Here is a 21,157-nt window from a genome sequence, read left to right as displayed (position 1 = left end):
AATCCCAAAAGGGTTTTGATTCATAAGCAACAACGAATGATGTCAGTAAAACTAGACTGAAAATGTCTTTAAGTTCTGTATCAATTAAATTTTTTATATAATATCAGGGGGAGAACAATTAATATTATTTAATTGAATGACCCCATCAGAAAGAAGCAATGATTGTTTCCTGGAAATTGGAGCACAAGTCATTTCCTATCATAAATCTACTGATTCTGTACATTAATAAATACACATAAACTTAGTAGATACCCAATAAATACATGTTAAATAAATGAATGATCTTGTCATTCAGAGATTCATTAATTTAAAAACCATTAAATCACTAATGTGTGCATAATCATTTCCTTCCTTTCTCACATTTAATTAGCCTTGTAGAATCCTTTCTTCATTGTCTGTCTTATACCCATGCTTTTCCTCCCACTCCCCCAGCACCATTCAGATAATTATCACCAGTACCATTACTGTCATTCTTATTATTTTAATGCCTGGAAAGAACTACTTCACTGCTCCATCAATTTCTTCTAAAAGTAGGGTAATAATGGTGCCTAGAAGCCCTGGTGGCACAGTGGCTAAGAGCTCAGCTGCTAAAAGGTCAGCAGTTCGAATTTACCAGCTGCTCCTTGGAAACCCTAAGGGGCAGTTCTACTCTGTACTATAGGGTGGCTACAGGGTTGCTATGAGTTGGAATCAAGTCACGGCAATGGTTTTTTTTTTAGGTAATGGTGCCTAGGCTCGTGGTTTTTTGGTGAAGATTGGACAATACATGGAAAACACTGAAGCACACAATGTATGTTCAGTAGATGTTAGCTGTCAACCCGTATCTTCATGCCAGTCAAACTGGTCTACTCACTGTGCACCTAACATGTCCTTTTTGCTCTTGGCTCTAGTAATTGCTTTTCTTCCACCTGAAGTAACTGCACCTATCAGAATCATATACATCTTTCAGGGTCCACCTCGAACACCCATCTTATACGACCAAACCTGATGCCGTCGAGTGGATTCCGACTCATGCTGACCCTATAGGACACAGCAGAACTTCCCCATAGGGTTTCCAAGGCTGTAATCTTTATGGAAGCACACTGCCACATCTTTCTCCTGCAGAGCGGCTGGTAGGTACGAACTGCCAACTTTTCAGTTAGCATCGGAGGACTTAACCACTGCACCACCGAGGCATCTTATATGAAGATGCCTCTAATGCATTCCTTCTCACCCATTAGGTTTCTCTCTTCACCTCAAACGTCTAAAACATTTACTCTCCATATCTCTTATATACTATTTCATACTTGATTAAAGTGTCTTATCTCTTTGACTATGCCAAGCTCACAGAGGACAGGAATCAACTTCATTAGTTTCCCTTAACCACAATACTCAGAATCCAGAACACTGTACATAGCAAGCACTTGATATGTTTCTCCAGGTATGGAAAGATAAACAAAAACAAACATAATAGCTACAATCTATCTTGTAATATAAAATACACACAATGGAAACAATTAAATAACTAAGCAAGGGTACACCCGTGAGTATTAAAGACCATAGGACTGCTGGAATAGGGACTAAGGAGACAGAGTTTGATAGTGACCATTGTGTATAGAAAAGGCCTCTAAAGAAGAAGCGGGACTTGAATAAGACCTTGAGTTGGGGGTAATTTTGGGGATGCAGAGGAGGACACGGATGTACAGAGATGGCAGGTACAGGTCATACTGAGTACTCCACATATGTACAAACTGTGTGACTAGGACCTTGGCCAGGGAAGAGGGGGGTCACACTGTCTGGGATGCTGGAAAATAAGGATAGTTAATAGATCGTCTATGACTTTTCTTGCCTCTCTTCTCTTGATAATTGCTTTTTGCCTATTTCACTGCTTATTTACTTCCCCAAAAGTGAAGTAGAGAACAGATAATAAGTGAAACAAAAGAAGTTGACAACTTGGGACCGCACAGAAAAGTTTAAAAATTAAAATCAGAATATTCTCCTATTTGTGTCACATCCTTTCATAAGAAACACAGAAAACAAAGAATTTAATGTAGAAAACATATACCAGGGAGAGGCAAGTACTTCAGTTTAACAAATATTCATAGAGCATCTATTACCTGGCTAGCACTGTGTAAAGCACTGATAGAAGGATAACAGAAATCCTTGACCTTGAGGAACAGAGGCATATAAGCAGAACATGTAGGCAATATGTGGAAAATACTGGATACGGTCCAAACTCAGAGGAGGGTACTTAGTCCAGCTTAGGGATAGAGAGAACATTTCTAATAAAAATGGACTGTTGAAATAGTTTTTAAAAAAGAACCAAAAATGAACTGGAAGAGGGACTGGACAATGTGCTCCAGGCAAAAGGAACAGCTTGTACAGAATGTGAACATGAAACAACTAGGTGTATTAAAAGGAAATAACAGAAGGAGGAATTATATACTGGTTTGTTGGAAACCTATGCAACATCCCCCTGGAACTTAATTCCATCATGTGTAGCGAGTTCTAGGTAGTGTTACAGCAGATTTTAAGCAGATGCCGCTGATTCCACTGTAAGTATCCCTTTGCATTTATAAAGACCTCTGGGACACATATTGATTTTACAGAAAACTCTCAGGCACACCTTCTTTTTACAAGAAGATAATGTGTAAGTTCTTATTCTACTAAGAACCTGACTTATTTGACATCTGTGAAACAGAACACTGAGCAACATGATCTTCAGATCTTCCCCCACCAGACTTCACCATCTCAGTTGATAACCTCATCCTTGCAACTGCCTAGTCTGAAATCATTCTTAACGCCTCTCTCTCACATCTGTTATCCAATCCATCATAAAAATCATTCCAACTCTGTCTTCAAAATATATTCAGAATCCAATTATCTCTTTAAACTTCTTTCCTACCACCTTAGTACAAGCAACCAGGCCAAGATTACAGTAACAGCCTCCTCAGTAGTCCTCCTGTTCCCACCATTACCCTTCTCCAAAACTATTCTCAACACAGCTGTCAGTGATCGCTTTAAAACCCACAGCATATGGAGTCACAGTGCTATTCAGAACTCCCCAATGGCTCCTCACCTCACTCAGCAAGTGGCCTGCCATTACAGTGGCCTGCCAGGTCTTACCTGATCAGGCCCTCATCACCTCTCTGAACTCATCTGTTAATACCCTCTCCCTCACTCAACACACTCTAGCCACACTGACCTTCTCGTTCTTCCTACTTGCCCAGGAATGCAGGCCAACACATTATGGCTTTTGCACTGGCTTTTTCCTCTGCCTGGAACATTCTTCCTTCATATATCCACATGACTGACTCTCCTACCCCTTTCCACTCTTTCATTAGCTGTTCCCTTCTCAAGGCAGCCTGCCCTGACCCTTCTATTTAAATCACCCTGCTCCTCCACCAGCACTTGGACCACCCCACACTCCCTATTTCCTCTACGGAATTTACCACTTCCTAAAACAGTACATGATTTACTTATTATTCATTTGTCTGTTTTCTCCTTTTAGAGGTAAGTTTCTAGAACAATGCCTAATGAGTAGGCATGCAATAAATAATATAGAATGAAGTCCTTCCAGCTACAAAATAATATCTAGTTTATTAGAAGTAGCAAGAAATTCTGAAAAGAGCAATAAATGGGTGACATCCCATTTTTCAGTCCTGTCTGTTTCCAACTAACTATATGATAGTGGCTCAACCTTTTCACATTTCTGGATCTTGGTTTCCTCGTGAGCAAAGTAAAATATTTTGGCCAGCTTATCTGAGGTCTCTTCCATCTTTAAAATGTCAATGGTGCTGTGATTCAGTTTAATAATATTCAGATGCTTCCATGTCCAGAGGCGTAACTAGGGTATGGCAAGCATGGCAAGTATTGCACATGGTGCCACTGAACAATTTCTATTAGCCCAGTACGGCCAGTGGTGTATCTAATGGCACCTACGGCACGCACTGAAATTGGACCCCTATCCGTACATCTGACACCCCTCTTTCAGATAACGTTACCATAATATCAGCTCCCAAATACAAGTCAAGCTTGTTAATCTTTTAATTAACACATTACCATGCTTGAGGAAGGATGTTGGGCCATACCAGGTTACTAGAAGCTGCTCAGTGGCATCACACATCCAGGGCCAGTGCATTGTCCAAGTCACTGTTCTCTCCTGATTGGCAGAGCCAATCTTCACATTAATTTATTGAGTATGTCTGGATAATGAGTACATTTCTACCTTGCGAAGTGACAGCATTATGGAATTCAAAACTTCTACGATTGTCTTTCTGTAACTGGGAAGCTATTTGTCTTCTTCTAACTTGCACACCATTATGACAGAGTAAGAAGTCATAGTAATAAATTTGGATACACACGTATATGACTGTCCACAGCGATGTCAACAGATGGCATTTTGCAGGACAGAAATCTTTCTCTCTCAAGCCATCTAATCCTCATAGCTCTACTTCTGGCTGACATGTGGATTGATGATCATCCTTCTCTGCTCTCCTTATAATATTTGAAAACAATGCAGATACGATGGTAATACAAATTACACATAGGAAAAACCACATTAATAAACCAAATCAAAATGGCCGCATTATCTATTTCATTTGCCAATATTTCCCTTGGAACTTTTGTCCATTTCTTAAAGTCCATTATAAACAATAGCAAAGTATCAAATTTATAATTCAAGGAAACAATTTTAAAAACTGTATACTACTGATAGCTAATGCTTACACAGTACTTCTGCAGGGTCTATTCCAAATGCTTTACATACATGAACTCACTTGGATCCTAACACCACCACTATGAGGGAGGTCCTGTATTACCTCCATTTTGCAGATGTGGAAATTAGGGCACAGGTAGTTTATATAACTTACCTAGAGTCACACAGCTGGAGACAGAGCTGAGATCTGAACCAGGACAATCTGGCTCCGAAGTGTGTGCTCTTCATCACTACACTATCATGATACAAAATTCTTTCTAGCCTAAAGTGTCTTATACCTCATGATGTGAATTTTTCAAAGGTAAGTACATAGCATGATGCTACATATACACATTTTACAAATCATATATTAAAGTGCCTGGAATTACATATCAATACATTTCGTAATGACTGCACTCTGTATTAGATTTCTCCAAATTAAAATACCAGCAAGCTAAGATACGGTTTCAGATCATTGTCTTCCTTCCTACGCTGCCATAGCAAGTCGCTCTCAGTGTATCTCCATTTTTAATCCAAAAATATACAAATGGAATGCCTACCTCATCTAAAGTATTTCTCGAGGATACACATATGAATCATCTGTAACTCTAGGCCTCGGGAAATTTTCAAGCTAGTCTCCGTGATGAACAAGTATCCAAGTGAGAACAAGTCCAAATACGCTAAGGAACTATGACAGAGGCATAAACAACATGCTACAGGCAGCTGGAGAAAGAAGGGTCCATATCTCCCACATCTCGTTTAGAGGGTAAGAGAAGTATTTACATGCATTTGAGCCTTGAAGACTGAGCAGAATTTGAGATGTTAGAAATTGTGGGAAGAGATCATTTCTGACATGGGCACTACAATGAGCAGAGGAATACAGGAGGGAGATAAAAATCATATTTAGAGTCGAGTCTACGCTGGATAGAAGATGGGGTCCACATGGGTAGAACGGCAGCTAGAGGTAGGCTGGATAGGTAGTTTGGTATCCAGAGGAGAATTTATGAGACAACATAAATGTTTTCTAGATATTGGCTATGGAGTATATAGGAAAAGGAAAATAAAATATAAGTAATTTCTACTTGATGAATCACAAGATTTATCAATTTCCACATTACATCCAATAAAGCACACTGACTAATTCTGTAGTGTGTATGGGCTGAAAAAATAATTCTCCACAAGTGCAAAGATTAATGTCTAATGATTTATTACCCCTATTCTGCATATTATGAATGGAGTAATAAGGGAACAAATGAAACATCTGGGAATTAAACCCAGGTCTTCTATATCTAAGGACCATGAGCACCAAGTAGTTACTCTTCCACTTCTGTCAATTTGTCAATCACCTCTCAGCACTATCTCTGCTGATTCAGAAAACAGGAAGATACACTGCCAAAGCTCAGGCATATTCTCAAGGTGAGGTCCTCACTCAGAGATATTTTATTCTTTGTATAAATGTCCAACTCACTTAAATACTTTATTACAAACCCATAGAAAATTAGAACTATAAATCAGAAAATGTGAAAAAGTATTTCACTAATATATAAACCAAATCACTTGCTGCCCAGCCAATTCTGACTCCTGGAGACCCCACGTGTTTCAGGATAGAACTGCACTCCACCGAGTTTTCAAGGCTGTGATCTTTTGAAAGCAGATGACCAGGCCTTTCTTCTGAGGTACTTCTGGGTGGATTGGAAGTGCCAACCTTTCCGTTAACAGGCGAGTGCTTAACCATTTGTGGTACCCAGGGACTCCCATTAATATACACTGATTGCAAAATGACGCAGTAAGCTAAAAGCATGGAATGCATGAAAATACCATGAACATTTTCTGGTTCTATGTGACACCTAGCAAGAAGTTTAACATTTTTGAGTCTGTTTTTCTTTGTAAAAGATGTGGCTTAAAATATCTCTGCAATGTCTTGAAGCTCTGAAATTCTGATTGTGATTATACAATAACCCAACACACATTCAAAATATACACCAGTCTGGGGATATTTAGTACAAGGGCAAGAATATCTAATCTAACTCAATATGTCCTAATAAGATCATGGTATTCAACAGACTTATGACACAATCTACTATGTCCTAAAAGCATCACATTATTCAACATTATGAAGATCCAGTATTCGATAAATCCCATATAAAATGGTAGTAGTGATACGTATCATAGATTATGAAAATATTTCAATCCAAAACTGATAAGAGTAAAGTTTCACGATGACAAACCCTCAGCTATTTAGATGTTTCCCTATTGGCAATGAAGTGGAAAAATAACAATACCAAAGTAACTACTTTATACACTGTTTCAGTTTTCTATGTAAACCAAAGTCTTCACAGGTTACATGGCAATGTTCTTTCCCTTTGCTTTGAAGAATATAATCATAAGAGTTGTTGGATGAGGGAAACGGTAAAATCCAGCTCTCTTTCAGGATTATAGTGAGGCGAGACCAGAGTTTTAACACTGAACTCAACCACGAATCATTCTTAAGATTTGCTCTGTAGGCAATACTTAGCATCATGTAACAATCAATGGTTACTGATTCCTTTTGCTCCCAAAAGAGCAAGCAATTATGACCCAGGAAGCTCTACCAAGGGATTACAAACAAATGCTAACAAAAGTTCAATTCCACTGTCCTTAGATCATTTCATTTATTTATGGACACTTTATTGCTGTGACACCAACCTATTTCATAAAACAAATATTTCCTGTTACCTAGCAAAGGAAGGGGCAACGCTGAAAGTCATCAGGCTAATCATGGTCAAGTCTGCGGTTAAAGTTTCACTCACTCCCTCCCCCAACCCATCTATTGAGAAACCACAGGTCTGGGCCATGGGCTCCTAAACCTCTGATGCTGGCTTCAGAAATGATATGTCAAACTGGATGTGGGAGAAATGAAGAGGAACATGCAGTGAAATAATTGGAGAAGAGGTAATGATGGAGTATGTAATAGCAGGAGAATGAGAAAAATAACTGTCAGGATAGCAACTAAGAAAGAAAATAAAGGGAGGGAGAAGAGAGGAAAGCTGGAGAAGTAAAATACATCAGCATCACACACCAACATAGGTAACATAGTTAAGGTAAGGTGAGAGATTTAGTGCCATTTATTGGTCTATTAACAGTTCTCTTTCTAGAAACTATCATTGTCTTCAGTGATGTGCTCATCTTCCTTCTGAGTAAATAGCACTATGTGCATTTGGTTTAATTTTAAATTGAGTGTTTGAAGTAAAATGAGTTATGAGGGAGTTTTTTTTTTTTTTTAATTAGAGAATTACATACATTTAAATTCTATACTGCCTTTTTCTTAAAATAGAGTCCATAGAAGTTCCACTTTGGCTGGAGAATACCACCTCAAGAAAGGCATTTCAAACAGTCAAGTACATTATCACTGAAAATTACAGTAAATCAAGCCTTCTCTTCTCACCCCATGTTCTTGGTGAAAACTAAAAAATAAGTTACCTTAGGAAGCTTTTCATCATAGTTCATCAAATTTTATTGGGTCTATCAGCTTATTTCTACTGCACAATCATAAAAACCTATACTCAGATAAAATCTGCCCTAGATTGTTATCAAACATTTTTCCTTTAGAAGTGGCTGCCTCATTGCTCCAATATTGATTCAGAGTTCAATTTCTGCAGTAAATCTATGTTAATTGAATTAGTAAGAATCAAGATGAACGAAGCATAAAAATTTCAAATATTCTAGTTTCACAGTAAAGAATAAGTACAATTACACATATAATACACTAATGACTTTTTCATAAATGACAAGCTCTTAACAGCTACATCTCTTTGTAACAAAAATCATAAGGTACACAACAAAAAATGCTAAAGCCCTTTAATGCATGTATCTAGAATAGTACTGTTTTTATTTTTGTTTTCTTTTTCCTTTTTGTAGGATTGTGAACAATATTCCAGCTAATAAGATTTCATTTTAGCTTCCCGGCAATAGAATCTCCAGTATGCATTGAGGATTCAATTTTTCTCTACTTCTACATTTATTTTTCTCTCTTTCATTTTTTACACACCTCTAGTAATAGGTATGGAGCTAGAGTTTTGTTTTATCTGCCCCAACCCCTGTTCAAACCTACTGATAAACAATTTTTTCCTTCCCATTTTAAATGATTTTATCCAATTTTACTTACTAAGTAATTATAAATCACCTCCCCTTTTATCTGTGATATTATATATATGGAATATTTTATATATATGTATATGTATGTGTGTATATATGTACATATAATGTTTTTAACACAACTAAAAAAATTAGATTTTATTTGGCTCATATAAATTTATTGTTGTCGCTGTTGTTACGTGCCATCAATTCAAAAACTGTTATTTCCGTGAGTTTTGGGAAATGCTGAATATAGCTAACAGATTGTAAGTCCTATCTTTTGGGGTCTGAGAACTTCCGTTTAGAATAATGAAAAGAATTAGGTAAACTTAATCTTTATTCAGATCCAGGTTCATGCTCTTTCCAGCCAAGCTCTTCCCTCGCACTACATCTCAACTGCATGGATTCCTTGTCATTATCCCAATATTCCCATAAAAGGGACTTCCTTAACAAACACAAATTCATTCACCATCCTTTCTTTTCCTCTCTTACAAGTAACTCCTCATTATTCTCCCTATAAAAAGACCCTTATATCATGATTTTTGAACATTACCCAAAGGGACACAGCTTTTGTATTCTAGTCAATTTTCATGGGGTGAAATCACTCTTTTTAGAGCACTCCCTGGTTGGTTAAAGAGCTCAGCTGCTAACCAAAAGGTTGGCAGTTTGAATCTGCCAGCTGCTCCCTGGAAACTCTATGGGGTAGTTCTACTGTGTCCTATAGGGCTGCTATAAGTTGGAACCGACTCGACAGCAATGGGTTTTTGGGTTTGGGGCTCAAGAAATTATAAAGTTCTATATCATTCTGAGACATAACTAATTAACTTCTTTTAAAGAACTCTTACAGTATATCCCTAGGAATGTCAACATTTGTGAGTGCATGTATATGTAAACCCTGCTGGAGAGAGAAAAGACAGAAACTAATACTGCTCATGCTCTGCTCTGCTATCAGGTATTTTTTCATATAGAGAAACTTACTTAGTTCACATCACAATCCTTTCAGATTTTTAGATATTAACATCCCCATTTGTTTGGATCTGAAAACTAAATTTCAAGCGGTGAACTGGTTTGCTCAAGGTCACATAGCTTGTTAAGTGGTACAGCTAAAATTTGCTCTCAAGTTCCATACAATTTCCACTTAATGATGCTTCTTCAACTCGTATCTTACTTCTAAGTTTTTTCATAAGCTTCCCCAAACTCCTAAACTTATTCTGCAATCTTTTTTTCGAAACCACTCTATTGAGTTCAAAGGAGAAAAAGAACAAAGTGAGGAAGGGTGGTGGAAGTAGAATAAGGAAGAAAATTGATGCTAATTTTACGTCTATTCTGTTTTCAGGCCTAAGACTTGGTGGTTTCCAGTGTCTCCCAATAGCCCTGAGAAATGGGTACCACTATTTTTATGTAAAAATGAGGAATCAGATTCAGAGGGATCATCTAACTTGCTCAAAGCCACAAAGAGAGGCAACAAGGATTAATTCAAGTCTATCCAACTGGGAAGCCAGTGCCCTAAGACAAAAGACTGAGAGAATCAGAGCTGAAAGAGACTGCAGAGGTAAATATATTTAATAATCTGTTAGCAACATGTATCTTCCTCAACAGTGCTGCTGCTTGAAAAATTCCAGTAATAAGGAATTAGCTGCTTTCCAAAGAAGTATCACATTTCAACTGGGATAACTCTGACTGTTAAAATATTTTCCTATATACTATGTTGATAAGAGATGAACATGTGGAATCCAGTGGGGTGTCCATATGATCAAAATCATAAAGGTAACACTCTCTTCTTTAAAGAAAACATCTACTATGGAGGGATAGAAGTTTTACTAACCAGGATTTAAAGAATAAATACAAAATTCAAAATTCTTCAAATTACAATGATTTGAATATACATGATAAAAACAGTTTGAAGAACAGCAGGGTGCCATGAAGGAAAGGATCAATTCAGTTCTAGTCTCCACACTGCCACTAACTAGCTGTAGTGACCTTGGCCAGGTCACTTCACTTTTGCAGACCTGCATCTCCTCACTTGGGAAGTGACTCAGATAACCTGTGAGAACATTCGAAGTAAAGAGTGTTATGATTACAGGACATTGATTACACTGTTCAGAAATAACCTTTGCATGCTTACACACACAAAGACGCACAGAGATACACAACAGTGGATTGAATTCACTGCAGCAAAGATTCCAACAAGGTTTGAGATGATCAGGATTAACTTTATTCACTTCTAGTCAATGGCTCTTCATGGGAATATTATATGAAGCCAAGCCTTTCTTCCATTTGGGACTAAATAATTTAATGGCAGATTCTAGGCTTTCTCTAGACAGTGAAACTAAAAATCCTTGGGAATATCTTAATCCTTGATGTTCTGCAAACCAAACAACAAACAGAAAATATGACCAAAAAAAAGAAACAAAAATGTTTATAGCTACCAGTTTCCTAAAATCTGAAAATAATATGTATTATTTATACGCTAGAAAAATTGTGTATATATTTTCCATCTTAACAGAGTGCTTCAAAAGGACTAGATATATTAATTTCCCAGTGGTTTCCTTAAATAGTGCCATCGGGGTCAAATATGAATCACAAGGTTATCCTGCTTGTTGGTAGCAAAGGTGGGACAAGTGTCACTTGAAGAAAAAGTGACACTGCTGGGCAAGTGTTCAGTATTCAGCAGACAGAGCAGAGGAACTCGCTAAGCGAGGAAGAGGAGGAGCAGTCGAAATGTGAGTAAAATGAGGGAAAAGAGAAGAAACGCTGAATTCAGAGAGCGAACATACAGGAAAGTAAAGAAACACCTCAAATTGAACTTTGCAAACTAGATTTGTAAAATCCATTAGAACGTAAACTCCCTGAGGGCAAGGACTTTTACTCCTTTTCATTGCCATATTCTCAGTCTAGAACAGTTCCTCACACACAAACTCCAAAAAGCCAAACGTGTTGTTGAAAAGTCAATTCCGATTGATAGCGACCCTGTAGGACACAGCAGAACTGTCCCACAGGGTTTCCAAAGATGTAAATCTTTATGCAAGCAGACTACTACATCCTTCTCCTGCAGAGCAGTTGGTGGGTTTGAACCTCCAACCTTTCAGTTAGCAACCAAATGCTGAACCATTCACTGCATCACCAGGGCTCTTTCCTGGTACACAGCAGGTGTTTAATATACGTCTGTTGAATAAACGATAAATGAAGAAAAAGAGGAAATACAATAGAAGAACAATGAAACGATGTATAACAAAATTATCAAAATGGAAACATGAGTATAAATGTAGATATGATACAGTTTATGGCTCGGTAGAAAGACCAACAGACTCAGTAGACAAGAGTTACATCGCTGGTTTTCAGAGACTTCCAGCTTAACTTTGAACAAATCAGAACTTCTTTATGTCTGTTCTGATGTGTCAATCCAAAAAATATTTCTTCCTTCATGCTTTAAAAGGATAATATAAGGTATTATTAAAAGGAAAAATGAAGGAGGAAAAACAAAGATGCATGATTTGGGACATAATGACTTTCTGGGAATGCAGAAACACTGGCATGTATAAACATGTAAAAGAGTTAGCAGAGACACTGGCATGAAGCACACTAAGGAAAACAGGGATAAAGAAGAGGAATGCACTTCAGAGGTTCACCTTTTAGCCAAAGATTAGACAGGCCCATAGGACAAAACGAGACCAAAGGGGCACACCAGCCCAGGGGCAAGGACTAGAAGACAGGAGGGTACGGGAAAGCTGGTAATAGGGAACCTAAGGTCGAGAAGGGAGAGTATTGACATGTCATGAGGTTGTTAACCAATGTCACAGAACAATATGTGTACTAACTGTTTAGTTAGTTTGTTCTGTAAATCTTCATCTGAAGTACAATTTAAAAAAAAAGAGGGATGAAAGTTCAAATTAAATGTGCTAATATTCTTATTACTGGCATGTTGTATGCCTGTTTGCAAGACGTGTAAATGCTCTTTTCAGTATTAAAATAAAGTTATATGTGAAAGATAAGAGAATATTCTCTGATATATTTGAATGGAAGGAAATATTAACATATAAAGCTAAAATGGCATAATTAGAAAAAATAAGAAAGATTCAAGACATAACTGGGAAGGTGGAAGAGAAGAACAAGGCAGAAGACTAAACTGGGTATCACAAAGAAATAGGAGAAAGCACCAGAGTGGGATGTGCGGGAGAGAGGAGCGCCAGAGAGCCATCCGCTATAATAGTAGGGAAGAGCACATCCTAGAAAACCCAAGCTGTTTTCAAAAGCAAGCTGAACACTGTATGGATGATCAAATAAAAAGAGAAAAGACCACCACTACTCAAAATTTAATAAAAGTAAAACAGGAAAGAGAGAAGAAAATTTAATTTTAGTGGTATGAACTATGCATGCTTGACCAGAGGTCCCATTTGAAGTACTTCCTGAATGGTCAGACAGATGTCACTTAAACTACCAGAGTTAGTCTCAAGCTCTCACTCTCTAGAATAGGGATAATATGAAAAAAGAATTTGTGGACGTGTGTGTGTGAGGGAGAATGTGTGCGTCTGTGTGTCTGGGAGACACTAACCTGTTTTCCAACATTTTAGGTATTTCACTTAATCTTTCAGGATCCCAGTTTTCTCATCAGTAAAATTATGAGGATCTCCCAGTTTTTAACATTTTAGGATTTAAATAAGTAGGGCTAAAGTGGAGAGAAGTTATTTGAAATCACTGTTCTGGAAAACCTACAAGTATAGGTGTAAGGAGCTGGAAGGATTCATAGAGGCTTAAAATGAATGTCATTGATAACTAAAGGGAAGAAATCCTTTGGTATATTCAATTCATCATGTTGAGATTTTGCAAATGGTAGTGATTTATACCGTCACTGTGGTAACAATGGTTTGCCATGCAACCCAATTAAAAGATTTAAAACAAAGGAAAACAAATGTAACCCTAAGATGAAAATGCCAATATACTCTTTTAACCAAGAGTCTGTTGTCAAGCAGCCTCTCCCATCCAGAAATATATACATATATATGTTTTCAAAATGGCACCGCGGTTTCTTGACTACAGTTCAATTAAGCAGCTATTTTTATGATAATAAATTCTCAATCTTCCAAAAGTCAATCCTTTCCATATAGACAGAGGGTAAGACATATCTAAAACATCAGCAAAGAAAACAAATTAATGGTTCAAGTATTGTGTGACTCAAAAAATAGAAACTTAACTATTATCATGGCAATACAATGACTGTGGTTTGGAAAACCACTAATTATGTATAGAAAAACTTCAGAATGAAAAAATATATGTATTTTTATTCCAGCCTTGTATTAGATTTCTTAAGATTCACCTGTCTGCATACAGTAATATGATACAAATATGAAATTATATTACTTTATGAAAAGAAACACTTATTTTAGAAAAATAGACATAGGTACTATACCTCTGGGCAATTTAAAATATATTTTGCCTAAAGTATTATATTTTAAAAGTTGTACTTTTAAAAGAATCAGTGAGGAAAGGAGTAATTCTAGTATTTAAAAGATAAAAAGTAGGTAGACTGGGTTGGAGAATTAACAGCAGACACAATTACTGAGATTGTCTCTCTTCCACTCTCTCGGGCTCCGGGATAAAGAAGAATCAATTAGCGCTCAACAGACTATGACCTTGAAGGTTACAGCTCTGTACATAATATGCTGAATATGCTGAGACAGATAAAAAATAGAAAAGAGAGAATCAAGTCGTGAGACCACGGGAGAACATGTTTCGGATACGATAATGTCATTTTATAATACAAGCCATGCCGGCTCGGTTCCTAGGAAAGACTGCATGATGAAGGAAGCCCCAGAGCTCTTTCCGTGACTAAACGACACTTTCTCTGCTGAAGAGAAAACAGTGAAAGAGACTACAGAATGACAATCCAATTATAAGCTTTTTTGTTGTTGTTGCTGGTCTTCCTATATTTCATCGTTACAACCTTTTAAACAACAACAACAAAATAACCATTTTTGAGTCTCTGAAAACAGAGCTTCCTGGACCAATGAATCCTTTTCCGAAGAAAAGACTCAGAATTTGTATGATAGTAGGGGTTTGTTTGTGTGATTGTCCTTTTCAGACACAAGTCTAAAAAATTAAGAGTTCCCCACACAGAAAACGGAATAGACTTTAGAATGTTAACCAACTGTCTGACCCTAACTTTTAAGTCGAACGCTCCCTCTCAGGCTGCTTCTGCAGGCTCCTCTCCAATGCACTTCGGAATGCTGCAGCTGTGCATCTGGCCAGCACCAGCCACTGAGAAGCTTTTAGGCAGCAGTAAATCTTTTCCACTCAATGCAAATGTCACAAAAATCAATGCCCTGGCTTGGAAAAAGAGAGAAAAAAAAACCATATGGAAATATAATCTAGCAGAACACTTAGTAGAAGAATTTGCTTAAAAAAATTATTTCTCAAAACTTCACAACATACTTTTTGACCTGGTGTTACATCAGGCAAATGTGCTAGATGTCTCTTTGTTTTCCTCAGATTACAAAATTATAGGATAATTTGGTTGGAGAGTTCTTCAAAGGTTTACGTTTCTTGTTGGGGAGAACAAAACTCATTCAGGCACATTTAGGGAAGGCTTATGCTTAAAGTGAGAAAGAGAGAGAAGTAACCTTGACTTCATGGTAAATTCTGCTTTCTTTGCAGGATCTGTGCTTGCTTTTTATAGCCTATCATTTCATCTGGGTATTATTGCCGGGTCACTCTGCCAGGTGGGAAGAGGCAGGCAGCAAATGCAGTGATGTCTGTCAGACCTTTAATGATGCTTCAGGGATTTGATAAAAATACAAAGCAGTGTGTGTGCATAAAGGAGTTTCTTCCCTAATTACACCTGAAAAACAAGCCTCTCTCCTCTTTCTTTTTAAATCTTTGCCACTGAAAGCAGTTGTGTGTGAAATGCATTTGAAACACAAGCACAACTCAAGTTTTTCCGTGTTTCTACACTATACGGCTCCACTTCGTACTGAACGTAATGCCTGGGAAGGGTATCCTTGATTATCGGATGGAAGGAAAATAAAAGGCAGCTCAACACAGAATCCTTACCTTCAACTCCCTTTGACGTCTAAGAGATTTTACATACTAATTGGAACCAAATTGTCTGATCTCTTACTCTTTCCTACTAAGGAAATAGCCAGCAATGAATACTGAGCAGTATTCACCTACTAAGGATAAATACATCAATACCAATGATGGAAGAGAAACAAAAATAAACTAGAAATTTAAAAAAAAGGAGCAAACCCCTCCCTTCCACATGAACATTTAGGACAATCTGACTAGTCATGGCTTCATCCCTGTCAACTTTCCATTATGAAGCTATTGCAACGACCTGGTGCAAACAGCAGTACATCGTTCTGTGTTGCTTTAAAAGCGTGGGCCGTTTCACGCACAGGTCATTAAACACGGCTGCTGCAACCTGACGGGCTAAAAGGATATATGTCTAAGCCACCGTGGACCTTGGATCTTGTACTTTTTAATGGCTGCCAAGGAAGCTATTTAAACATTTGATTACAGAGGACAAAACTAATTTGGGAAAATCCTTTTATGTAGAATTGTACTGTATCCTGAAGAAAAAAAAGTGCTCTGTAACCAAAACTACAATCTAGACAGGGCAGCAATAGTCTGAAGCTAGTGAGAGGCTGGATAGGGCGCTGCAAACGTTTTAGGACTTGATGCAATTCAGGAAGAACCAACTGAAATACGAACGTAGGGAGGTAGGGAGAAAAGGTGAGGGAACAGAAGACAAGACGCAGAAAGATAAGAGGCAGCGTGGGGTTGCTGGGAGGTAACACAAAGGTGAGAAGAAGGTGACAGAAGTCTGCAACAGGAAAAAAAAGACACAAACTAATGCTCACTGGTACCTGCCAATTAAATTGAAAAGAACAATTAAGAATTGTCTGATCTAATTTTAAAAAGTGGGAGAAATAAGTTGAATTTCACTGAAGTTCAAGCGTGACTTGCAGATGCCGAAGGACTAGGTCCCTGACCCCAGGCTGAACCATCAGGCTAGAGGGAGCTGCTGCTCGGCGGGGATTCACACCAGGAGTTTACAAGCTTCGTTCACTCTCCAGTGCCGCCCCAGCACCCAGTCACGTGATTTGCTTAAGCAAAACCATGCAATTAAAATGCAAGAAGAAAGGGAAAGAGCTATACGCTCTAGAGAAGACTTTTGGGGACCTCAATCCCACCCCCTTCCTTCATTCATCTCTCTCTCTCTACTTACAAAGTTTAGGTGCAGTTTGGAGATTAGTTTCTGTTGTTTGTGGCTGAACTGCTGACTTGGGTGTTCTCACCTCCGGGTTCCGAGTAGGTGGAGGGAAGGATGGTGCAGTGGACGGCAGGAAAGAAAAAGCAAAAATACGATTCTTCGGGGTTGGTGCAGCTGAAGGTTCAGAAGATACAGCAGCACTGGTACCTCGTACTGTAACTTGAACCTCAGTTTCAGATTGAGCCCTAGGGACAGGTGAAGTGTATGCCTCAGATGATACCCACACAGCTGAGGCAGCAGTTGGATCCAGAGAAATAATAGGGTCCTGGCCTAACCCCCCAGGGTCAAGGTGAGTAGGAGAGTCATACTCAAATATCTTGTCCACAAATACCCACTTGAGGCCAGCAATGCAGAGGCAGAGGCTGACGAGGCAAGCCAGAATGGGGACAATGCAGATTTTCTCTGAGTTGAGGCAACCTCTCAGACGCTCCGCTTCCAGGCACACGCAGCAGGGAACTGCCAGGCCCACGAGTCTGGGGGTTCTCCCGTCTTCAGTCTGGGTCTCTGGCATGTCTTCTGCTGCCGGAAGCCCGTCAACAGATGGGTCTGGACTCAGCTGAGTGGAGGGGCTGGAGGACCTCTCAGCAGCTTCCTCAGACATGTCTGGGGAATAAATCTCCATCGGCTCACCTCCAGAAGGCCTGGCCTCTCTCAGGGTCCATTACCATGCAGAGGCCCCCCCAACCAAATGAGACAGCATCTTATAAGGGGAAATCGATAAGCAGTCCAAGTCCAAGGCCATTATCAAAAGCGAGAGGAGTTCAGGAAGAAGGAAGGGGAAAAAAAGCTTCTAACAACTACAAAACAAAAGTATATTGTGATTCTTCAGCTGCTGTTTCTGGGCCACTTTGCTAGTTCCTTTAAACGCTTCTTCACACCATCCCGGCTTGTCAAGAGAACAGCGACCAAAATAGAAAACGAGCTGATGGTTGTTCGATTAAGTGAACCAGTAGCCCAAACTGAAAGGCAGGTTTCTCACCTCAAGCATCTGAAGCTGCTGTCTGCTGAGATGAAGAAAACAACTGTCATGCAGAAGAAGTAAAAGCAAAAGCAGGACCAGCGGTGGCGGTGGCAGCAGCGGTGGTGGCAGCAGCGGCAGCAGTGACAGTAGCAACAGCATCCTGTTGTATTAACGCAGCGGCTGAAAGAGGCTGAATCATTACAGAGCAGCAGGTGCCTGCCCTCCGAGCATCACTGCAAACAGTCTCATCACAGAGGGAGCTGAAGGGACCAGTGCGGCCAGGAGGGGCCGTCACTCCCTTCCCCGCCCTGCCTCCACCCCCACCCCCCAGCCACTCCTCTTTGTCCTTCTTGAGCGCTCATTCACTTTCTTTCTCTGTGGCTTGTCCCTTCTTCCTAGTCTCCTTCTCTTTTTCTTCTCTCCTCATCCAAAGACGTTTCTCTCTCTGTTTCTTTCTTCCTCCCTCCTCTCTCAGCCCCCACCCTCTCTCCACACTCTAGAGCTGCGGCTGGTTTGAGTAAAATCAGTACACCCAGCAACCCAGGACCGCCAGTGACTTCCTGTTTTATCCAATTAGGAGGAATAAAGGCCATCAAATCAAAGAGAAGCAGGCAGGCACCATTTAAGCTTAGTCCCCATGCCCCCCCCCTTTTCCTTCTCTTTCTTTCTCTACAAAAGCGGCCCCAGTCTTCCACCCCCACCTTGCTTGCTTTCAGTCTTGCTGGCTCTCCTTCCTTTACCCACTGTTGGGTCAGAAAAAGCTGGCGATCGATGCTAGCAATCTAACAAAGCTGGGATGGGGAGGGGATGTAGGTGGGACCTTATGGGTTGGACCTGAGGCTTGGCAAAGTCTGATATCTGATTCCTCCCTAGAGAGGTAAGCTTTTCAACAGCAATTTCTTCCTGCCTGCTGCCGAGAGATAGCATTCCTTCCCTAGCCCGCTAATAAGTTTTGTTCACCAAGAAGACTATTATTATCTGATTTTCAACCAACAGTTAGAAAACATTTTCTAACCATGGACAGCTCTGCCTTTAGTCCACGATAGAGACAAGTGGCTTGTGCACAATTCTGAAACATCCATTTGTGCAACGATTGTTTAAGACTTTGTAACGCTCAGTGTGAAATGCTGAGTGTATGCTGGGCGGGGGTGGGGGGGCAAGAGAAGGGGAGGGAGGTCCACATATTCCCACTCTGGTCACCTTTACATTTCTCCTTCCCCGTCCCGTGCCGAAGCAGGCACAGATGAATGTCAGGCTAACGAGGAACTGGTAAGGTTAACAGAGCCACGAAGGGAGCAAAGGCTACCACTTCATTTTTAAATCTGCCTTTCATTGTGACTCCACGCTGCAGAGGTTCACATTCCCTGGGCACTGTAACATATACCACACGCCCTCAGTTATAACCGCACTGCAAGTATTAAAAAGAGCTTTCTATAAGAGTGTGACTTTCGGGTTAGGTTTCAGTAGCTTCACCTTACAGAGAGTTTTAAAGCTGATTTTTTTCCCCCTTTTAAATCATCAGTAGCTAAAATCCCAGAAGTGCACAGCCCTTCAGGGAGCGATCACGGGCTCCCCTGAACCTCCCACTGCCCGTCAATGCACACTAAATGCATCTGAAGCTTTAATCCACACTTCACTGTGACTGGACACCTGCAGGGTTTCCAAGGAACCATTTTGTTCACCTATGTCAACAGGAGCCCTTAAAAACTCTCTCTAAATCTATACTACATAACCGTTGTAGGAGTCCCCAGAAGCGGCAAAATCTAGAGCCCAAGTCCTGAGAAAAGCTGCTTTAAGTACATTATATTTTACACAATACAAAATCGCCACTGTGTTGCAATATTTTTAAGCTTTTAAATAGGCGTGAGATCCAAATATTATTCTTTCAAAATGAAATTAGTCCATAATTATAAATCTTTAAAAGGTATTAATATTTTAAAATGCGTTTGCAGTACTAACAACAAAGCCTGAACTAATTTGCATATTTGTAACCATAACTATGACAAGTTTACTGGCAAAATGAATTATCCTTTAGTTCGCCGCTACACAACCTACATTTATACACCAGTAACTGGCATTTAAGGAGCCCCGGGAAGCGCAGTGGTTAAGCACTTGGCTGCTAACTGAAAGGTCAGCAGTTCAAACCCACCAGGTGCCCCGCAAAAGAAAAATGTCGCAATCTGCCTGGAAACCCTATGGGGCAGTTCTACTCTGTCCTACACCTACAGAGTTACTATGAGTCAGAATCAACTCGATGGCAATGGGTTTTTGTTTTTTTTAAGACCTGTATTTTAAAATAATCCTTATCCCACTTTCTTGCTTTAACTGTATGATTTTGAAGCAGTGACTGTTTTCTTACAGATTCTGGCAATGGACATGAAATATCACATTATAGAAAATCTAGACTGAAGCATTTATAGTACTCCAACTAAGAGATATTAAGATTTTAATAATCTACATTCATGTAAATGTACAAAAACAATATAAGCTGACAGATTTTTATGCTAAAGAGGGTAATTTATAATTCCTTCAGAGGTTACCCAGTTTAAATATGTGACAATTAACTCCTCAATCCTACCCCAAAGCAATATTACACTCAGGAATAAGACATTGGCATGTCATCCATGGACAAGGTCATCTGAATCTCAAAGACCAATATGAGGTTCAGGTAACTCCAGTCAGGCAGACATTAGAAGAACAATAATCCATAGCTGAGAAAACCCATCTTTAATTTGCACCAATGGCAACTAATGCCCTCACCTTAATTATCAACTGCAAACATATGAGACAAAGAAATTACTAGATACTACTCTAGTTGTCAAGGAGCCCTGGTGGCACAGTGGTTAGAGCACTAGGTTGCTAACCGAAAGGTCATCAGTTAGAACCTCCCAGCCTCTCCATAGGAGAAAGACCTGGCAGTCTGCTTCCATAAAGATTTACAGCCTCGGAAACCCTATGGGGCAGTTCTCCGTCTTATAGGGTCACTATGAGTCAGAATCGACTTGATGGCAGTGGGTTTTGGTTTTTTGGTTTACTCTAGTTATCATACTGAAAAGTCCCAACAGTTACAAATGAAAACAATGTATTATCCAAAGGCTAAGAGTAAACATGAGAGCAGAATTCTGTGAGTTGCCACAAA

General features: G+C 39.4%; 1 protein-coding gene across 5 annotated transcripts in view; it reads right to left on the bottom strand.

Annotated features, from left to right (window-relative positions):
- Positions 1–21,157, bottom strand: part of NRG1 (neuregulin 1) — a 1,165,780-nt gene that overhangs the window by 106,524 nt on the left and 1,038,099 nt on the right. For 2 of the 5 annotated variants that reach the window (XM_023737839.1, XM_004383387.2), the window contains exon 1: positions 17,013–18,166. The exons of the other annotated variants lie outside the window; for them this stretch is intronic. In XM_023737839.1, coding sequence (XP_023593607.1) covers positions 17,013–17,679 — 667 coding nt within the window. In that variant the 5' untranslated portion in view covers positions 17,680–18,166. Of the gene's footprint in view, positions 1–17,012; positions 18,167–21,157 lie in introns of those variants that run through there. 5 annotated transcript variants of the gene reach the window in all.

The sequence above is a fragment of the Trichechus manatus genome, unplaced genomic scaffold (assembly GCF_000243295.1).
Source record: "Trichechus manatus latirostris isolate Lorelei unplaced genomic scaffold, TriManLat1.0 scaffold00109, whole genome shotgun sequence".
NCBI classification, from domain to species: domain Eukaryota; kingdom Metazoa; phylum Chordata; class Mammalia; order Sirenia; family Trichechidae; genus Trichechus; species Trichechus manatus.
The sequence above is the reverse complement of the archived record's forward strand: the minus strand, read 5'-3'. Positions and strand labels throughout refer to the sequence as shown.